The sequence below is a fragment of the Mesoplodon densirostris genome, chromosome 1, assembly GCF_025265405.1.
Source record: "Mesoplodon densirostris isolate mMesDen1 chromosome 1, mMesDen1 primary haplotype, whole genome shotgun sequence".
Classification (NCBI taxonomy): domain Eukaryota; kingdom Metazoa; phylum Chordata; class Mammalia; order Artiodactyla; family Ziphiidae; genus Mesoplodon; species Mesoplodon densirostris.
The window spans coordinates 76,164,149-76,179,826 of record NC_082661.1 but is presented as its reverse complement, the minus strand read 5'-3'; the positions used below and the strand labels follow the sequence as shown (position 1 = coordinate 76,179,826).

At 38.7% G+C, this 15,678-nt stretch overlaps 1 protein-coding gene across 1 annotated transcript in view; it reads left to right on the top strand.

Annotated features, from left to right (window-relative positions):
• COL25A1 (collagen type XXV alpha 1 chain) overlaps positions 1-15,678 on the top strand; it is a 482,146-nt gene that overhangs the window by 351,125 nt on the left and 115,343 nt on the right. The window contains exon 8 of the mRNA XM_060088451.1: positions 14,102-14,161. Coding sequence (XP_059944434.1) covers positions 14,102-14,161 — 60 coding nt within the window. The remainder of the gene's footprint in view (positions 1-14,101; positions 14,162-15,678) is intronic.

Sequence of the window (15,678 nt, the reverse complement as noted above, 5' to 3'; positions counted from 1 at the left end):
GCCATCCAGCAAATATTACATCTCTCTTCTGCCCCATTTTCTGGAGATCTGAGACATAGATATAGAAACAGATATACAAACTGAGAGAGAAACCATCCCCAGACCCAAATTTTAAGAAGACTAATCTAATCCATGACACAAATGTTGAATGGAGTTAAGACTGAGAACAGGAACTGTGGGACAATTTAAACAGTATTACCGAGGTAAATTGTTCAACCAGTTATAAATCCACTTTTTTATTTGCTTTCAGTTCATATTTCTCAATTTAGTATATAAGGATAATATGACATATCTCTTGCTGTAATCCAGTTATATATGTATGTACATCCATCTACTAATAACCTTTTTTAAAAAGACAAAAAAGATCATATTTTTAAACTGCACTTCTTTTTCAGATTTTCACTAACAATGCTTTTAATAATCTATTCTAATCTTAAGTCAATAAAATTCTACCAACCTGTCTATATTTTGCAAGATTTACCTTCTTCCTTGTTTTTTCTCCTATTACTTCTCTTACTTTCTACAGTTCCTGAAAAATAATTTGAATGGTTTGGTAGTTTTTTTGGCAAATGCGTTGTATTTTAAAAGTCATTTCTTCAGACTAATTTAGACTCCCAAGGTTTTCGTTTATAGTCTCTTTACTTTTCTTGGCATTTTATATTACCAATATTTGTGCCTTTTTTTTTTTTTTTTTTTTTTTTTTTTTTGCGGTACGCAGCCCTCTCACTGTTGTGGCCTCTCCCGTTGTGCAGCACAGGCTCCGGATGCGCAGGCTCAGCAACCATGGCTCACGGGCCCAGCCACTCCGCGGCATGTGGGATCTTCCCAGACCGGGGCACGAACCCGTGTCCCCTGCATCGGCAGGTGGACTCTCAACCACTTCGCCACTAGGGAAGCCCTTCTGTGCCATTTTTTAATCCGAATACCTGTATTTGTCTTGTTTAACAGAGAATTAGAAACTAAATAGGAACTGGATGCTGTTGATTTCTTCTGTCAGTTATTAACAATTTACTCCCATTTGGCCAAAGGGGGAAAAAAGGCCTATTCTTTGATTCTTCTTCTCTTTCCGATTCTAACGGCAAATGCTCTTCTTGCTCTCAGTATTTTCCCGCAGATCCAGTGGGCCTTAGTGCTCCTGACCCATACTTTACTGTTCCATGCCACTCTTCTATACTAATCCTTAGTATGACTTTCACTTTCCTTTTCCTTTCCTTCTTTACATCTAATTATGATAGTCATAACAAAGGAAATCCAACAAAGAATAAGAGAATGGAAGGGAAATTAAAGGCCTAATAATTCATGAATTGGTTAATGATTCCTTGTACAAAAGTTGACTCTAGCAATTCCTTTGAAAATAATTTTTTTCTCAATCATATTTGTTTCACGCCATTTTCCCAACATTTAATAATTTTCCCAAACATTTCACAAGTCGAGAAACATGGAGAATTGTACAAATGGACAAATGTTTATGAAGCTTCATCTCAACTGTAGGTAACAGAAGGAGCTGGAAAATGGTAAATTATTCTTCCTTACTTTGTGTTCCGTAATTGCTAATATTCCACATCACCCAAGGAGAATAGTTGACAGTGCCTTATGTGTAAATAAGTAAGTAATTCAATTTCAGTAATGATATGATAGGCATACATCTTGTAATTCTTTAGCCACATATGGGAATCATAAAAGTTGTAGCTGGTGAGGTGGCAGAACTGGTAACTTATCTGAGTATACCAGATACCACCTGGTTTTTAAAATGTAAACTCTGGTCCTTATGGGTACTGAAACTATAGACTCATTGAATTAAAATAAGACCTATGAAATATGTTTTTATTTTGGAAACTGGGCTATTACTTTTATCTTTTAAGACACCAGAGAAATATTTTCCTTGGTTTTACTTATGTTTAATACCATCATTTCACGTGTTCAAACACAGAATACAGTTATTCACTGTTCGTTCTTTTTTATTTTTATTTACCGGTAAATAAGGCAATCATTTCATTTAATGTTTACTAAGTTAAAAGGCGATGTTACACTTTGAAATAATTCTTGTAATCATAGGGAAAAAAATCTTGCTTCTGTTATATGTGGCAAGTTCCTTTGATACATGACACATTAAGTACTTTTAAATAAAGAGACAATTGACCCCATCAGAAATTGCAGCTACAGCTTATTTTGAGCACGCATTTTCAGTAACTTTCCAAGACAAGTTAATCTTTACTCTTAACATTTTTGACTGGCTTATTATCATCTAAATATTTGAAATTGGAAGGTATAAAAGGAAATTTGAGGTAAAAAAAGAGTTTGAATATTATCAGTGTAGTCATTTCAAGTAAATTATAGGTGCACATAAATATCACTTTTAAAGAGTAGATATAATAAACATCATAGTATATCACAACTTAACATTAAAAATGTATAGTATTTCATTAAATAACATCATCACCAACCACAGCCAGGAAATGAAAACTAAAAAGGAGAAAGTTCATATTATGATTTCTAATATCCATATCATTAAAAAGTTTAGACTTAATTTCACAGAAGTTGGGAAATTCTGAGATTCCCAAAGAAACCATAACTCTCGCAGAGATTACAACAGCCTCTTTCATGAGGAGCTCAAATCATGGGACTCCTCCCAAATGGATCCATCACTGTGGGGTGTTATATCACTATAACAGTGTATCCATCACTTCCTTTTCAGAAAGGAATTACACCTTGTTCTCTTCTTCCTCCTAGAGGTGCTGTATATTTTGAAAATTTTTTGATTTAAGAACCAGTGGTCTGAATTACAACATGTGATTGATACAATGAGAACATATAGCCCTTTCTTCAAATGTTAATACAACAAAATAAAGTTCCTGCAAGGGACTAACTGAATTACTTCCTTTCTGAAGCAAAGCCCTTCCACACTTGGCTCGTTTCTAATTCAACATTCAGAAACACTAGATCACAGATCTTTAACTAGTACTCTGTGGCCCAGATCCTCCCCCCAAATGTATTTTTGTTTGGACTATAAAATGTTTTAAAGTAAATTTGAATTGGTAGCAAATGTTTAAAATCTGAAGCATTCGTTAAAAAAAAAGAAAAAGAAAAACCTCAGATTTCTGGGTTCTCTCGAAGCATGTGAAGATGTAGCAGTACTAGGTAGGCCTTCTCCTGTGGCAAAATCAGTTAACTCCTCCTTATTTCCTTTTAGCCCCAGCTTGACTCCTATTCAGCCAAGCATCTCCACTTCCTTTTGTCTTAAACCTGCTCCCTTATTTATGTTATCTGCCTGGTCCTTAGAGCCATTTGCATTTACTCAGTGTTCAACAAGTAACATCAAATATAAATATAATTATAGGGCATTCAAATGTCCTAAATCGCATTCAGTATTTTAGGTCCATATGGAAACATGCAAATTTCAGGGATGCTTTCAAGACACAGACTATTTTAGTTCTGAGTAGTTGAACAGGCCCTGGGAAAACACTAAAATTTATGATGTGGACTAAAGGGGGATATTAGAGAATAAGACTAGTTAACTAGTAGAGGAACGTACCTAGAGTGATACTACTCCAAGTAACAATACTCTCTGGTGAACTCTTCCAACTACTCCATTATCCTTTTGTTGCTAAGGTCATTTTTGAATAGTTGCATTATCCCAGAGGGCTATCAAGTGTTTGCTGTGGGCTCAAATTTATTTGTGGGGGAGGGTGAACTTCAGAGGTGGTTTAGGAAATACAAGGATAGCTGTCCACTTGTTATAGCTGAGCCCCATGGGACCCTCACCAGCTCTTTTATACGCTGGTTTCTAGCCATCTACCTCTTCTGAGGGAAGAAGAAAAGAGGCTGCCATCCAGGAAGCATGCCCAAGGAATTTTAGAGTCAACTCAATTTAATATCATACAAAGGAAGTTTAGCAAATACCCATTAAGCCAGACACTAAATAGAGTCTCTAGGGAATAACAGGCCACTTTTCCTTTTCTCCCAGAATGAAGAATGCAAAAAAAGTTGAGTTTTTCTCACAGGACAAATGCCGATTTTCCCTTCAGTGTAAGGTGCCCTGTCAGCAAATGAACCTTCTATTTGCTTGGCACTGTTCTTTCCTGATCCTACTGTGCCTCCTCTCTCAAATGTAGACTGTTTTCTTCCAGAAAGTGGATAGGGTATATGCAAGTTGAGGTGAGCCCATGACCTGGCAACCTCAGCTAGAAAGCACCCCTTGGTTTCAACAGAAGTATAGGTGCAGAATATTATTGTCTTGTATGTTATCATGTTACTGTACCATCTTTGAGGAGAAATTCCTGGAGAATTAAAAGGTTATTAATCTTTTATTAAATAATTCAGAATGTTCATGCAAATTGCATGAAAATCAGATGGGTGGAATTAAAGCTTTTGCGTGATTTATTTTTTAAAGGGGTGGGATTGTTAAGCAAATTATTATGCAGTGTTTGGTAATCAAATTGATGTTCTAAACAAGATCTCTGTATTTTCTTTTTTATTTCCTAAAAGATCAAAAATTTTCACGGGTCTGTTTTTGCATTTACTTGCAAAACATATACGCTAACTATAATGTGCTTATTTATTCATTAAAGCAACTAATTAAAGATACTAGATAACAATTGATCAGGCTAGTTCTGATTAATATATAAAATTGAAGTCATAGATGGAAATTTATTTTTAATTACTGTAAACTGGTATAAATTATAATATATAATTCAGATTACCATATATTTAGACAGACTATTTGCCAGTCTAGCCTATATTAACAAGTTGTATTTTTCAAAACTAAATTCATTGCCTTAACTTCAAAACTTACTACTCTTCTTACAATCTTTTTTTTTTTTTTTTTTTTTTTTTTTTCCTTTTTGCGTTATGTGGGCCTCTCACTGTTGTGGCCTCTCCCGTTGCGGAGCACAGGCTCCGGATGCGCAGGCCCAGCGGCCATGGCTCACGGGCCCAGCCGCTCCGCGGCATATGGGATCCTCCCAGACCGGGGCACGAACCCGTATCCCCTGCATCGGCAGGCGGACTCTCAACCACTGCGCCACCAGGGAGGCCCTCTTCTTACAATCTTTAATTCTGTTAAATGGATCTTTGTCATCAATTTTGGAACAAGTTTACAATCCTTCCTTGAAACCCTCAGAGTCAAATGTGTTTCAGAATTTAGAGTTTTTAGGTATTAGAAAGTTAATATTGTTGATACACCAGGCATTGTCTGACACCCTTAAAGAGGCCTGAGGCACTCTGTAATTAAGCCACTAATTTCTGCCGTGAAATACATGCATGTTCACACTAAGCAGGATTATTAGTGAGCAGAAATAGCCTCACATCTGTTCAAATAAGTTTTTGCCACCAAATGGGTTTGCTGCAAAGTTAGAAAAATCTTTAGTTAAACTTATGAAGAATTGTTTTGTTTTCAGGGACTTTGGATTTTGGAATTGCCGATAAAGGATCATGGACTACATCTTGATTTTTAATCTCTTCATCATAATTTGGCCAGGGTTGTCTTCCTCAAATGCAAGGCATGGCACGTTCATTTTATAAACACCTTCGTGGTTTCCCACAACTTCCCCCTTTAAAGCTTCTTTGAAGACCTCCCATATATATACCCTATCAACTTTTCTAGGCTCTTACCTAAAAACTGCTTCACCCCAACTAAACTCAACTTACCAGCAATTTCCAAGTATACCTTCCTCCTTTTTGCTCACTGTACTTCAGGCTGGAATACCTTCTTCCAGAGGCCCCAAGTCCACACCGCACCTCAAATAGCATCGTCCTTTTCATCCTTCTTCACCCATCTCAAATCCCACCTCTACAGAGGCACAACTCCATTCCCCAGTCAGAATGTGCTTAAAAAGCATACTGCCTGCTCCTCTAACTAGCACTAATTTAGTATATTTTCCATTTGAATTGAAAATCATGTGATAACCTCCCTTCCCTACTAGATTTAAACACTTACAGCTTCTTTCACTATATTTGGCATATTTAAGAGTCACTTGTTAGATGAAGGAATGGATGTTGTAGTATAATCTCTCTTGATCTCATCAATCTAACCTCCTACAGGAATCCCACACCCATAGTCCTTGCCATTGCCCTTATCCTAACCTTCTCAAGTGGAGAAAAGGGTCTAGATCTCAAGGGAATACCTAGAACACGACCTAATCTTTGTATTCTAAGTGTAGATTCAGCATATCTTTGGAAAAGAAAAATATACTTTCTCTTTGGTTCCAATATTCATCTTGCTGATACTGTCAGGAAGGAAGGCAGCAGAGCCCTTGGAGAGTGGCCAGGCACTACAGGGTACTGCATTATGCAGGTCTCAACTTAAACATCACTTCCCTGGGAAGTCCTCCCTGACCAGCTGATCTCAGTTAGGCCCCCTTTCTTTGCATTCTCATAGCTTTTGTTTTGCTAACAGTCATCATGTTCACTTCGAAGGTATGATTCTCATCCAAAAACTCAGATGATTAAGAAATATTAATTTCTTAGTCATCTTAATGACTTAATTTTCTATAACAATTTGATTTCTGAATCTACATCTCCTCCACTTGTTGACTAAACAACAAACATCAGTCTTCTTGGGATTTCCACACTTTCTTCCTCCTTTTGGACTGACTCACTTTTCTGTGGTCTTATAGCATCAGAAGATCTGGGAGTGAGAATTGAGAGGCACCTTGTCTTCTACTGTTGGTCCACACAGTTTGCTGCTGAGAAGGCAGCATGGCCCAGCTAACCTGCAAGGCCCTTCAGAAACAGTGTGTCAATGCTGCATCACTGGTGCATGGGGGACTCTCTGCTGTTTCTGTGCCATGCTTCAGACAGGGAAATCTTTTGCAAGGCTGCCCCTGGTCCTGTGTATCTAGATAAGTCACGTAGCCATTTCTTCTTTGAGGTATTGTTGCCTTCCTGGAAGTGCTGCGGGGAAGCAGGACTTAGGCCCCCTCTGCTCTTGAGGACCACAGTTCTCCTTCCTCTCTTCCAGTTTGGGGGAAGAGAGATATTTTTGATTTCTAGCAATGTTGGCAAACAAGTTTTCTTTTCTACACTGCCTCCTTGTACCTCTCCTGACGCAACAGCAGATGGCCAACCAAGAGCTTGATTGAGAGACAAAGGAAATGGAGGACTATAAGGGAAAAAGAGCATAGATACTTACATGAAAAGAGATCCCAGCCACATTTATAATTGCCTGGTTAATGTCTGCATTGCTTCACTGTACTCTAAGCTCCATGAAGCCTGGGGTAAGGCTTTCTAATCTCAGTGCCCAAATATTGCCTTTTTTACAGTAAGCATAAATTCTTATAGTAGTATAAGTTCTTCTTGAATAAATGAATGAATAAATGGGAATGAAATTCAGAGACTGTGAAGGATTTATGGGATGTATAGTGGCTAAGAGCGTAGACTCTGGAGCAGATGGCTGGGGTGTGAATCTTGGCTCTGCTCCTCATATTCAGGTGGGCAAAACCCATAACCTCTTTGTGCCTCCAGTTCCTCATCTGTCAAATGGTTGTTGTGAGGACTAGAAGAGCTAAAGCTCTTAGAACTAATATCTGGCACATAGTAAGTATCATATGAGTATCCACTACTATCATTACCATCATCATCATTATTTATTATCTCATTATTATTAAGAAACCCTAACACAGGACTGATTCAATGATAGCAAAGCTTGTATAAATAAAATTGACGTAATTTTAATTTTGCACTGTTTCCCAGACTGTGAGGCTATTTTGTTTTCTTCCCTGTTTCCCACATCTACAATGCATTCTCTGGTTCCCTTGGGCTGGGGCAGTCCTTCTTCGGGAATCCTACCTCTTTTCATGATGTCTTATCTTTTGTTGGTGTTTCTTAGCTGTATGCCCTTGGGACACACAACACCCCCTGGAATCCCTTCTTAGATCATAGCAAGGAGATCCTGTCTCAGTATGTGTACTTCAGGTGGTTTTGCTTATTCTTTACCTCTACCAGTGTTGAGGTTTTTCTGCCATCTTTCTGCTTACTTATAGATCCTTTGCAGTTTGTCTTTGCTTACATAGCACTTCAGTGGCTATAGTATTTAATGACATGACTTTGTCAATGTAGAGATTGCATTGTTCTCTTTCTCTTCTAAATAATTTGTAAATTCACATTTATCATATACATATAAAAGATAATTCCTGGGCTGACTAGGGTTAACATTTATGATAGAATACAATAGCATGGAACTTGGAGTATCTATAAAAAGGAAAAATTAACTTTTTGAGCCAAATATTTAATTTAACCACAGAAGGCTAGTTCTTTCCATAATTATCATAAGACAGTCTTTTTCAGTCAGCTATAAATACTGATTTTCACAGGCTCCAGTGCTCATATTATTTGGTTGTTCAAAGGATTCTTTTAGCTGTTTAGCTTCATATGGTTGATTTTTCTATTCAGACATATTATGCCATCTACAGCAATATGGAATGATTTAGCAGCAAATTTCTTTCTTTTAATTTTTTTCCTTAGTTAGCCTTCTAAGAGTTCCTGCTGTTAAACTAAAGTTATTCTTTTACCTAAATATTTTTGCAATCTATTATAATATTTCCCCATCTGGTCTCTCTTAGCTACAAATCATTTTATCAACTTCTAGGAATATTTGTCTTTATTTATGCTGCACACATACCCACTGTAATGGTTGTGTCGCAATGCATGATATGTTTTAGGTAAACAGAATTATGATACTGTTTACATTATGGAGAAACTCAGGGATTCTCATTTCTCAGCATAACACATATCTTTTCTTCCAATACGATTTGCTATGGGGGCCTCTTGACCACCTTTATAATTAAAATAATTGTTTATTTTTTCCTCCAGACCTCTACAACCTCACAGACACTCCCTTGTGCTTACTAGTAAGCATCCTTCATCAGTGATATTGGCCATTGTTAACCTGTTCTTACTATGGGTCATTTATGTGCATTAATTCAGCATAATTAATGACGCAGTAAACAGTGAAGTCAAGTGTGTCTACCACTTTGAGTCATTTGCCTGTACAGAATTTTTGTTAGGAGAGTTCACATTCCTCCTGTTTCTACAACCACTTTTTATTAATCCTATTTGTAGTTACCTCTCCCTCTGCTCATCCCTTAAATCAAAGTCTTTCCAAGGGTTCCTTCCTAGGTCTGTTCTCTCTACAGCCTCCCTAGGTGACCCCACATAGCCCTATGACTTGTGATTCCCACCTCTCTCCTGACTATTTTATATGCACATACAACTGCTGCCCCTTGGCTGTCCATATACACCTCAAATTCAGCAAGTTAACTGAACTCATCATCTGAAACCACCTGCCTGCCCCAGAAAACACTCTTCCTTCTAGTGTTCCCTCTACCATCCTTCAGTTGCTCAAGCTAGAGACCTAGGACCATTCTCTGCTCCCCTTTCTCCCTTATGTTCTCAGCCAAGCTACAAGTCCTATGGATCCTACTTCCTTAATATCACACAAAACTATCAGTTTGTCCTCTAGCTCTGGGACACAGTCCCTCAACTAGACTACTGTAATATCTTCCTAAATGGTCATTCTGTCTTTGATTTTACTATTGCCTTGCCAACCCCCATCCCCTCTTTCACCTGGTTGGGGAGTCTTCCATGGCTCCCCAAACCTTGCATTAGGTGCACGTTTTATTTCTTTTGCAGCCCCTCCATTCCTCCATTGTAATGATTATCCATTCCTATCATTACTGGCTGCTTATTTTTTCCTATTTCCCCACCACACATTAAACCCAGTGAGCTTAGGGTCCTTACCGTTCAATCCCCAGGGCCTAGCACAGTGAAGACTGCACAGAAGGCACTCAGTAAATACTTCTTAAATATTGTTGTATATTTGTCAATTTTTAAGCTTTCTAATACTTAAAGTATAAAACAAGTAGAGAGAAATTATAGACACAAAATTTCATGATGACAAAGTCTGGAATCAGAATTCCTGGATTAAGTTTCTGGCTCTATCATTGCCTTATTGAATATTTTTGACAAAACCCAAAATTTTCTCACTATAATGTAATCATGTAACACTCATCATTTCTGAGTACACAATAAAAATGACAATAGCATCTTGAATTTATGGCTTCCAAGTAGTTAGCAGCATTTCTTATGAATTACTTATTTGTTCACCGTCCCTTTGGGGTAGGCCAGCATCTTTCCTTCTAGAAGGCAATGAAGGGAGATAGAATTCCTCCTGTAATGGTGTCAAAACACTGGTCCTGGTTGGTTACCTACTTCACAGAATGTGGGGAAGATTCATGAAGTTATCTGAGTCTTTATTCTCAGGAAAATGGGTTCTATAAAGTAGTTTTATACGCTTGTATATCCAATTTCTTAAGAACTCAAAATATTTGGGGTGAAAACGTGTACAAATTATTTCAGTACTTCAGCTTATTCCTGGGCTCTTTCTCCATGTTTTTCTGGAGACAGTTTTTTTTTTTTCCACACCCACTCAAACCATCTGTGTACCAGGCAAGCTTTCCAAGATGTAAAACCAAGTGAAATATGTCCATTCCAGTTATTTAGAAAGGACTGTGACTAATGATACTGTGGAAGAATGGCACGAGTGATGAAAAAGTGCACTCTCTGTGTGAACAGCTAGGGCAGCCTAGCAGTTAGAGTCACACAAAGCCTAGCCATACAGACAAGCACTCAGCACCAGTGCTTTTCAAACCTACCCTCCAAAGACCTTCTGCAGGAAGCAGAATCAGCTGAGCGTCTCTGTGACCTGAAGATATCCCCTGTGAGATGAGGTTCTCTACCACTGTCAAATGGTAACATTTTTTAAAATTTGTGCAAGTTTTACATTCTACCCCAAATATGTCAACGTTTGCTTTATATGAAAATGTCTCTAGGGCTTCCCTGGTGGCACAGTGTTTGAGAGTCCACCTGCCGATGCAGGGGACACGGGTTCGTGCCCCGGTCCGGGAAGATCCCACATGCCGCGGAGCGGCTGGGCCCATGAGCCATGCTGCAGAGCCTGCGTGTCCGGAGCCTGTGCTCCGCAACGGGAGAGGCCACAACAGTGAGAGGCCCGCGTACCGCAAAAAAAAAAAAAAGTCTCAAATTATTTACCATTGGGGATTCCCTGGCAGTCCAGTGGTTAGGACTCCGCCCTTCCACTGCAGGGGGCATGGGTTCAATCTCTGGTTGGGAAACTAATATCCTGCAAGCCACATGATGCAGATATATATATATATATATATATATATATATATATATATGAGAATTTGCCCACTTGTCCCCTTTCTACTTTGCTACATGTAAACTCCTGAAATCCTTTGGCCTAACTCGCTGATGAAATCTTTTATTTTTTTTATTTATTTATTTATTTTTCTTTTTGCGGTATGCGGGCCTCGCACTGTTGTGGCCTCTCCCGTTGCGGAGCACAGGCTCCGGATGCGCAGGCTCCGGATGCGCAGGCCCAGCGGCCATGGCTCACGGGCCCAGCCGCTCCGTGGCATATGGGATCCTCCCAGACCGGGGCACGAACCCGTATCCCCTGCATCGGCAGGCGGACTCTTAACCACTGCGCCACCAGGGAGGCCCGAAATCTTTTAAATGTTGCTCTAAGCACCTGATTGGTAGCATGTCCACTGTTAAGACGATGGGGGAATATAAAATCAGCTTCTTCAGCAACCTAAGTGTCCATCAACACATGAATGGATAAAGAAGATGTGGCACATACATACAATGGAATATTACTCAGCCATAAAAAGAAACGAAATTGAGTTATTTGTAGTGAGGTGGATGGACCTAGAGTCTGTCATACAGACTGAAGTAAGTCAGAAAGAGAAAAACAAATATGGTATGCTAACATATATATATGGAATCTAAAAAAGAAAAAAAAAAGGTCATGAAGAACCTAGGGGTAAGATGGGAATAAAGACACAGACCTACTAGAGAATGGACTGGAGGATATGGGGAGGGAGAAGGGTAAGCTGGGACAAAGTGAGAGAGTGACATGGACATATATACACTACCAAACATAAAATAGATAGCTAGTGGGAAGCAACCGCATAGCACAGGGAGATCAGCTCGGTGGTTTGTGACCACCTAGAGGGGTGGGATAGGGAGGATGGGAGGGAGGGAGACACAAGAGGGAAGAGATATGGGAACATATGTATATGTATAACTGATTCACTTTGTTATAAAGCAGAAACTAACAAACCATTGTAAAGCAATTATACTCCAATAAAGATGTTAAAAAAAAATCAGCTTCCTCAAATAGAGATTTTCTGTTGGAGAAAAAGTATCTGTCTGAGATGGGAATTACCTAACCACTTCTCTCTTTAGATCTCATTAACACTGTAAACCAAACTAAGTTCTAAAACTTAATACTTTTTTGTAAGCATTTGGAAAATATGATCAAACAGCAAACTGGTCATGCTCAGATATTAGTGCAAGAAGTGACTTATTTATACATGCAAATTTCAAAACATTTGTAAGGTCTACCATGTGTGCTGTTAAAAGGATTTTAATTTTAAATTATTTTTGTTAGATAATCCCATTTAAAGTAACACTATGATTTATCACCACTAATCAAGATTCTGATCCCTCATAGACTTCTTGTTTGTATCTGTTTTTGTTCTTTGTTACATAAATACGAGGTTTATATATAAAATTCTGACTGTGTAATATAGGGCTAATGAGTCACAGATGGAAAGATGCTGGCACATTACCATCTAATAACATTTTAAACTCATATTCCATAGTAAAACAAAAGCAAACTGTACACATCTGTTTTCCAACTTGTAGTATTTCTGAATTTGTGGAGAGCCTCTGTTTAAAGGACTTTTACTTGAGGAGAAGAAAAAGAGGATATAGGTCACCTCGAAACTACCCAGCCACTTAATAACCTTATCAAATAGGACTTGGCGAAAGGGATAAGATTTCCTCAGCTTTACTTCCTGAGAAGTCCCAGCTCTAACGAACAAGAATCAGAAGCATAAAAAAAAAAAAAAAAAAGAATCAGAAGCATTAGGGCTGAAGAGATGTCTCAGACTACAAACATAATTTTATTGTCTCTCTTAGGAAAAATATATCCCTAATAAGGAGGAAATAAGGGAAAAAATATACCAAAACTAATAAAATTTAAAAACTAGAAAATTTCTGGCTTTTTCTAGAAATATCCTCATAGTAGATTTGGGTGGAAGAGGGGGAAGGCAGTGGGGAGGAGAAAACGTAGGAAGGAATCCTGCAGACACTCGAGACCATATATTACCATGGTTGTTCTTTAATTTTTTGTATGGTAAAAGTATTCTGCGTGGGAAAAAAATTGGAATACAAGGCTCTGATATCACATGTTGTTGGAAAAAGAACACAGGCAAAATTTCTCTCTCAGACCTACCCAAATGATAACGCCTGTGAACATAAGTTAGCACAAGCTAGTAAAGTACAGGCTTTTAAAACACCCTTTGCCCATTTTCCTTGGTTAAGGAATTCAAAACCACTTTTGTGCTTCAAGGGGTTGTGTGAACTGTCAAGTTCTTTTGGAAAAGTTACCTGACAGAAGTGATTACTGCAGAGTGTGACCATAAATCCCCCTGACATGAAATACACATGTTATAAGAGGCAGATTTCCATCCACCACCTCTGCAGGAATTCCTGAAACAGGAAAGACCTGAGAATCATCATATGATTGGAGACAGAAATTTTGATATGTGGGTGGTAAGACTATATTTTGTGAAGCATACTGCATTTATTCTGAGGAATACATCTGATCTGACTGCAAAATTCTGTTCACTGTTGTCCAAAGAAGATTTGATACATGTATTGTATGTCCTGAGTTGTAAACAGAATATCAGTAGAGGGAAATTACAGTGTTGTGTTCATAACAGAGTCTGTAGTTATCTCCATTCTGTACTAACATTTTGTACGTAAGAGTCCAGAAATCTTAAGTGTATGTACACAGATCCCAATGTACCTGAGTTCTCCAGCTGACCATTCCCCTTAAGAAATGGTTGGCTTGGGGGCCTCATGTGTCTGATTTTGTTTACTGTGTCAAACAAGGCAAGACTTAGAGCCAGGACGGGGTGGCATTAGGTACATGCTTGTTGTGTTTGTCCACCAGTGGAATGTCTGTGTGACGTTTTGTGTCGTGTTGTTTTGGTGCTGTGCCCGTCCATAGGGTCTGCCAGGCTTCTCCACAGTTGCCGCTCTGCACAGTAATCAGATCCTCACCGTCAAGGTTCGTGGTTGGCACCCATGCCTGCTCAGTCAGAGCCCGCAATCAGCATAAGAGTGAGCAAGAACAGCTCAACTGGCTTTCCGAGTCCAGGCGCTCCCTTTCCTCACACACACAGGTTATTGGACACGTGGAACCTCACCTCCATCAGTGAGGTCAAACGTACATTAAGAAGGAGAATCTTGAGACTATAAGAGAAGAGCATATTGAAGTCGAAGAAAGGCAGGCAAGCTCTCTAAGGCTGTGCCACGCCTCATTGGTTTGATTGGCTTGCATCGCAATGCTCTGTGATAGCTTTCAGTAGATTAAACAATCCTAAATACTCTGGCCTTCAGGCATCCATAAAATGACAGTCGAGCTCATGCCGCATTATGCTGGTTGAGGAGTCTTACAGAAATTGAACTGGCACTTCGTCTCTGGACTTTCTGCTCAGAGTGCAGGTGGATGGGGGATGCAGGTGGCTCCAGGTTACCTGCTTCTTTAATATACAACATTTAAAAAGGCCTAATGCCCGCAGCAGAAAAAGATTCATTTCTAACTAAAAATCTGGTTTCACCATCCCGTTTCAGGGTTCTGTTTCTTTCAAGAAGAGCCAGAGGGTCCGATGTCAGATACAAGTGCCAGTTCTGTTTTGTTTGATGGTTATTATAAGTCTAATGTGTGTATCTTTATTTCTTTCTTGGGGCCTTCTGATGCCTATTCTTCAACTCTCTCATCTCTGAACTCCAACCTTTGACCTCACCTGACTGATCAGATGGTGTTTCCTAAAATCAATCATGGGTTTCTCTCTGCTGATCAGCAGCTCATTAAACGCCGCCTGATTAAGGTAGTGCCTATTCTTGCTCAAATCTGATTTCTCCTTTACATTCGATGTTTACTCTGTATACTGTTGCTTTACCGTTTATCTCTCAGAGGCAGAGTGTGGGTGGTGGGTATTTATTTTTAAATATCCTAGAGCAAAATTATGTTTAGTGAGCTGCATTTGTTTGAAATGTATGTGAAAATACCAAAACCAAAAGGTATAGAAAGCCAATCTAATTTCTTCTTAAATTAAAAAAAAACAAAGAAAGCTTAAAAATTATATCCAGTGATAGATCCAGTTTCTAAGCTCTCTAGCTTTGGTAATTTATAAATTATTACACAGCATGACAAGAGCCTTGTATGTTTAATTTTATAAGTTATGAAAAAGTAAATATTTGTCCAACTATAAATGCAGCCATTTTATTAAGCAAGGTGAATATAACTGATGCAGCATTGTCATGGATAAAGTTATGTAAAAGTTTTCTACCAGCTCTGAGTATAATGATAACATATACACTCTTTCCAAGAGCTGAGAGTGCTGGTTTCTGAGCTGCTTTGATTTCAACAGCGTCTACTCAGCTCGCCCAGCATGAATATTTATTTGCTTCCTACTGGCAGGCAAATTGCCTACAGGCTTTACCATTTGTGGTTGTTATGGGTCTTTTCACAGTATAAATGGGAATTAGATAATACAAATTTAAAGTGTTGAAAAGAAGACC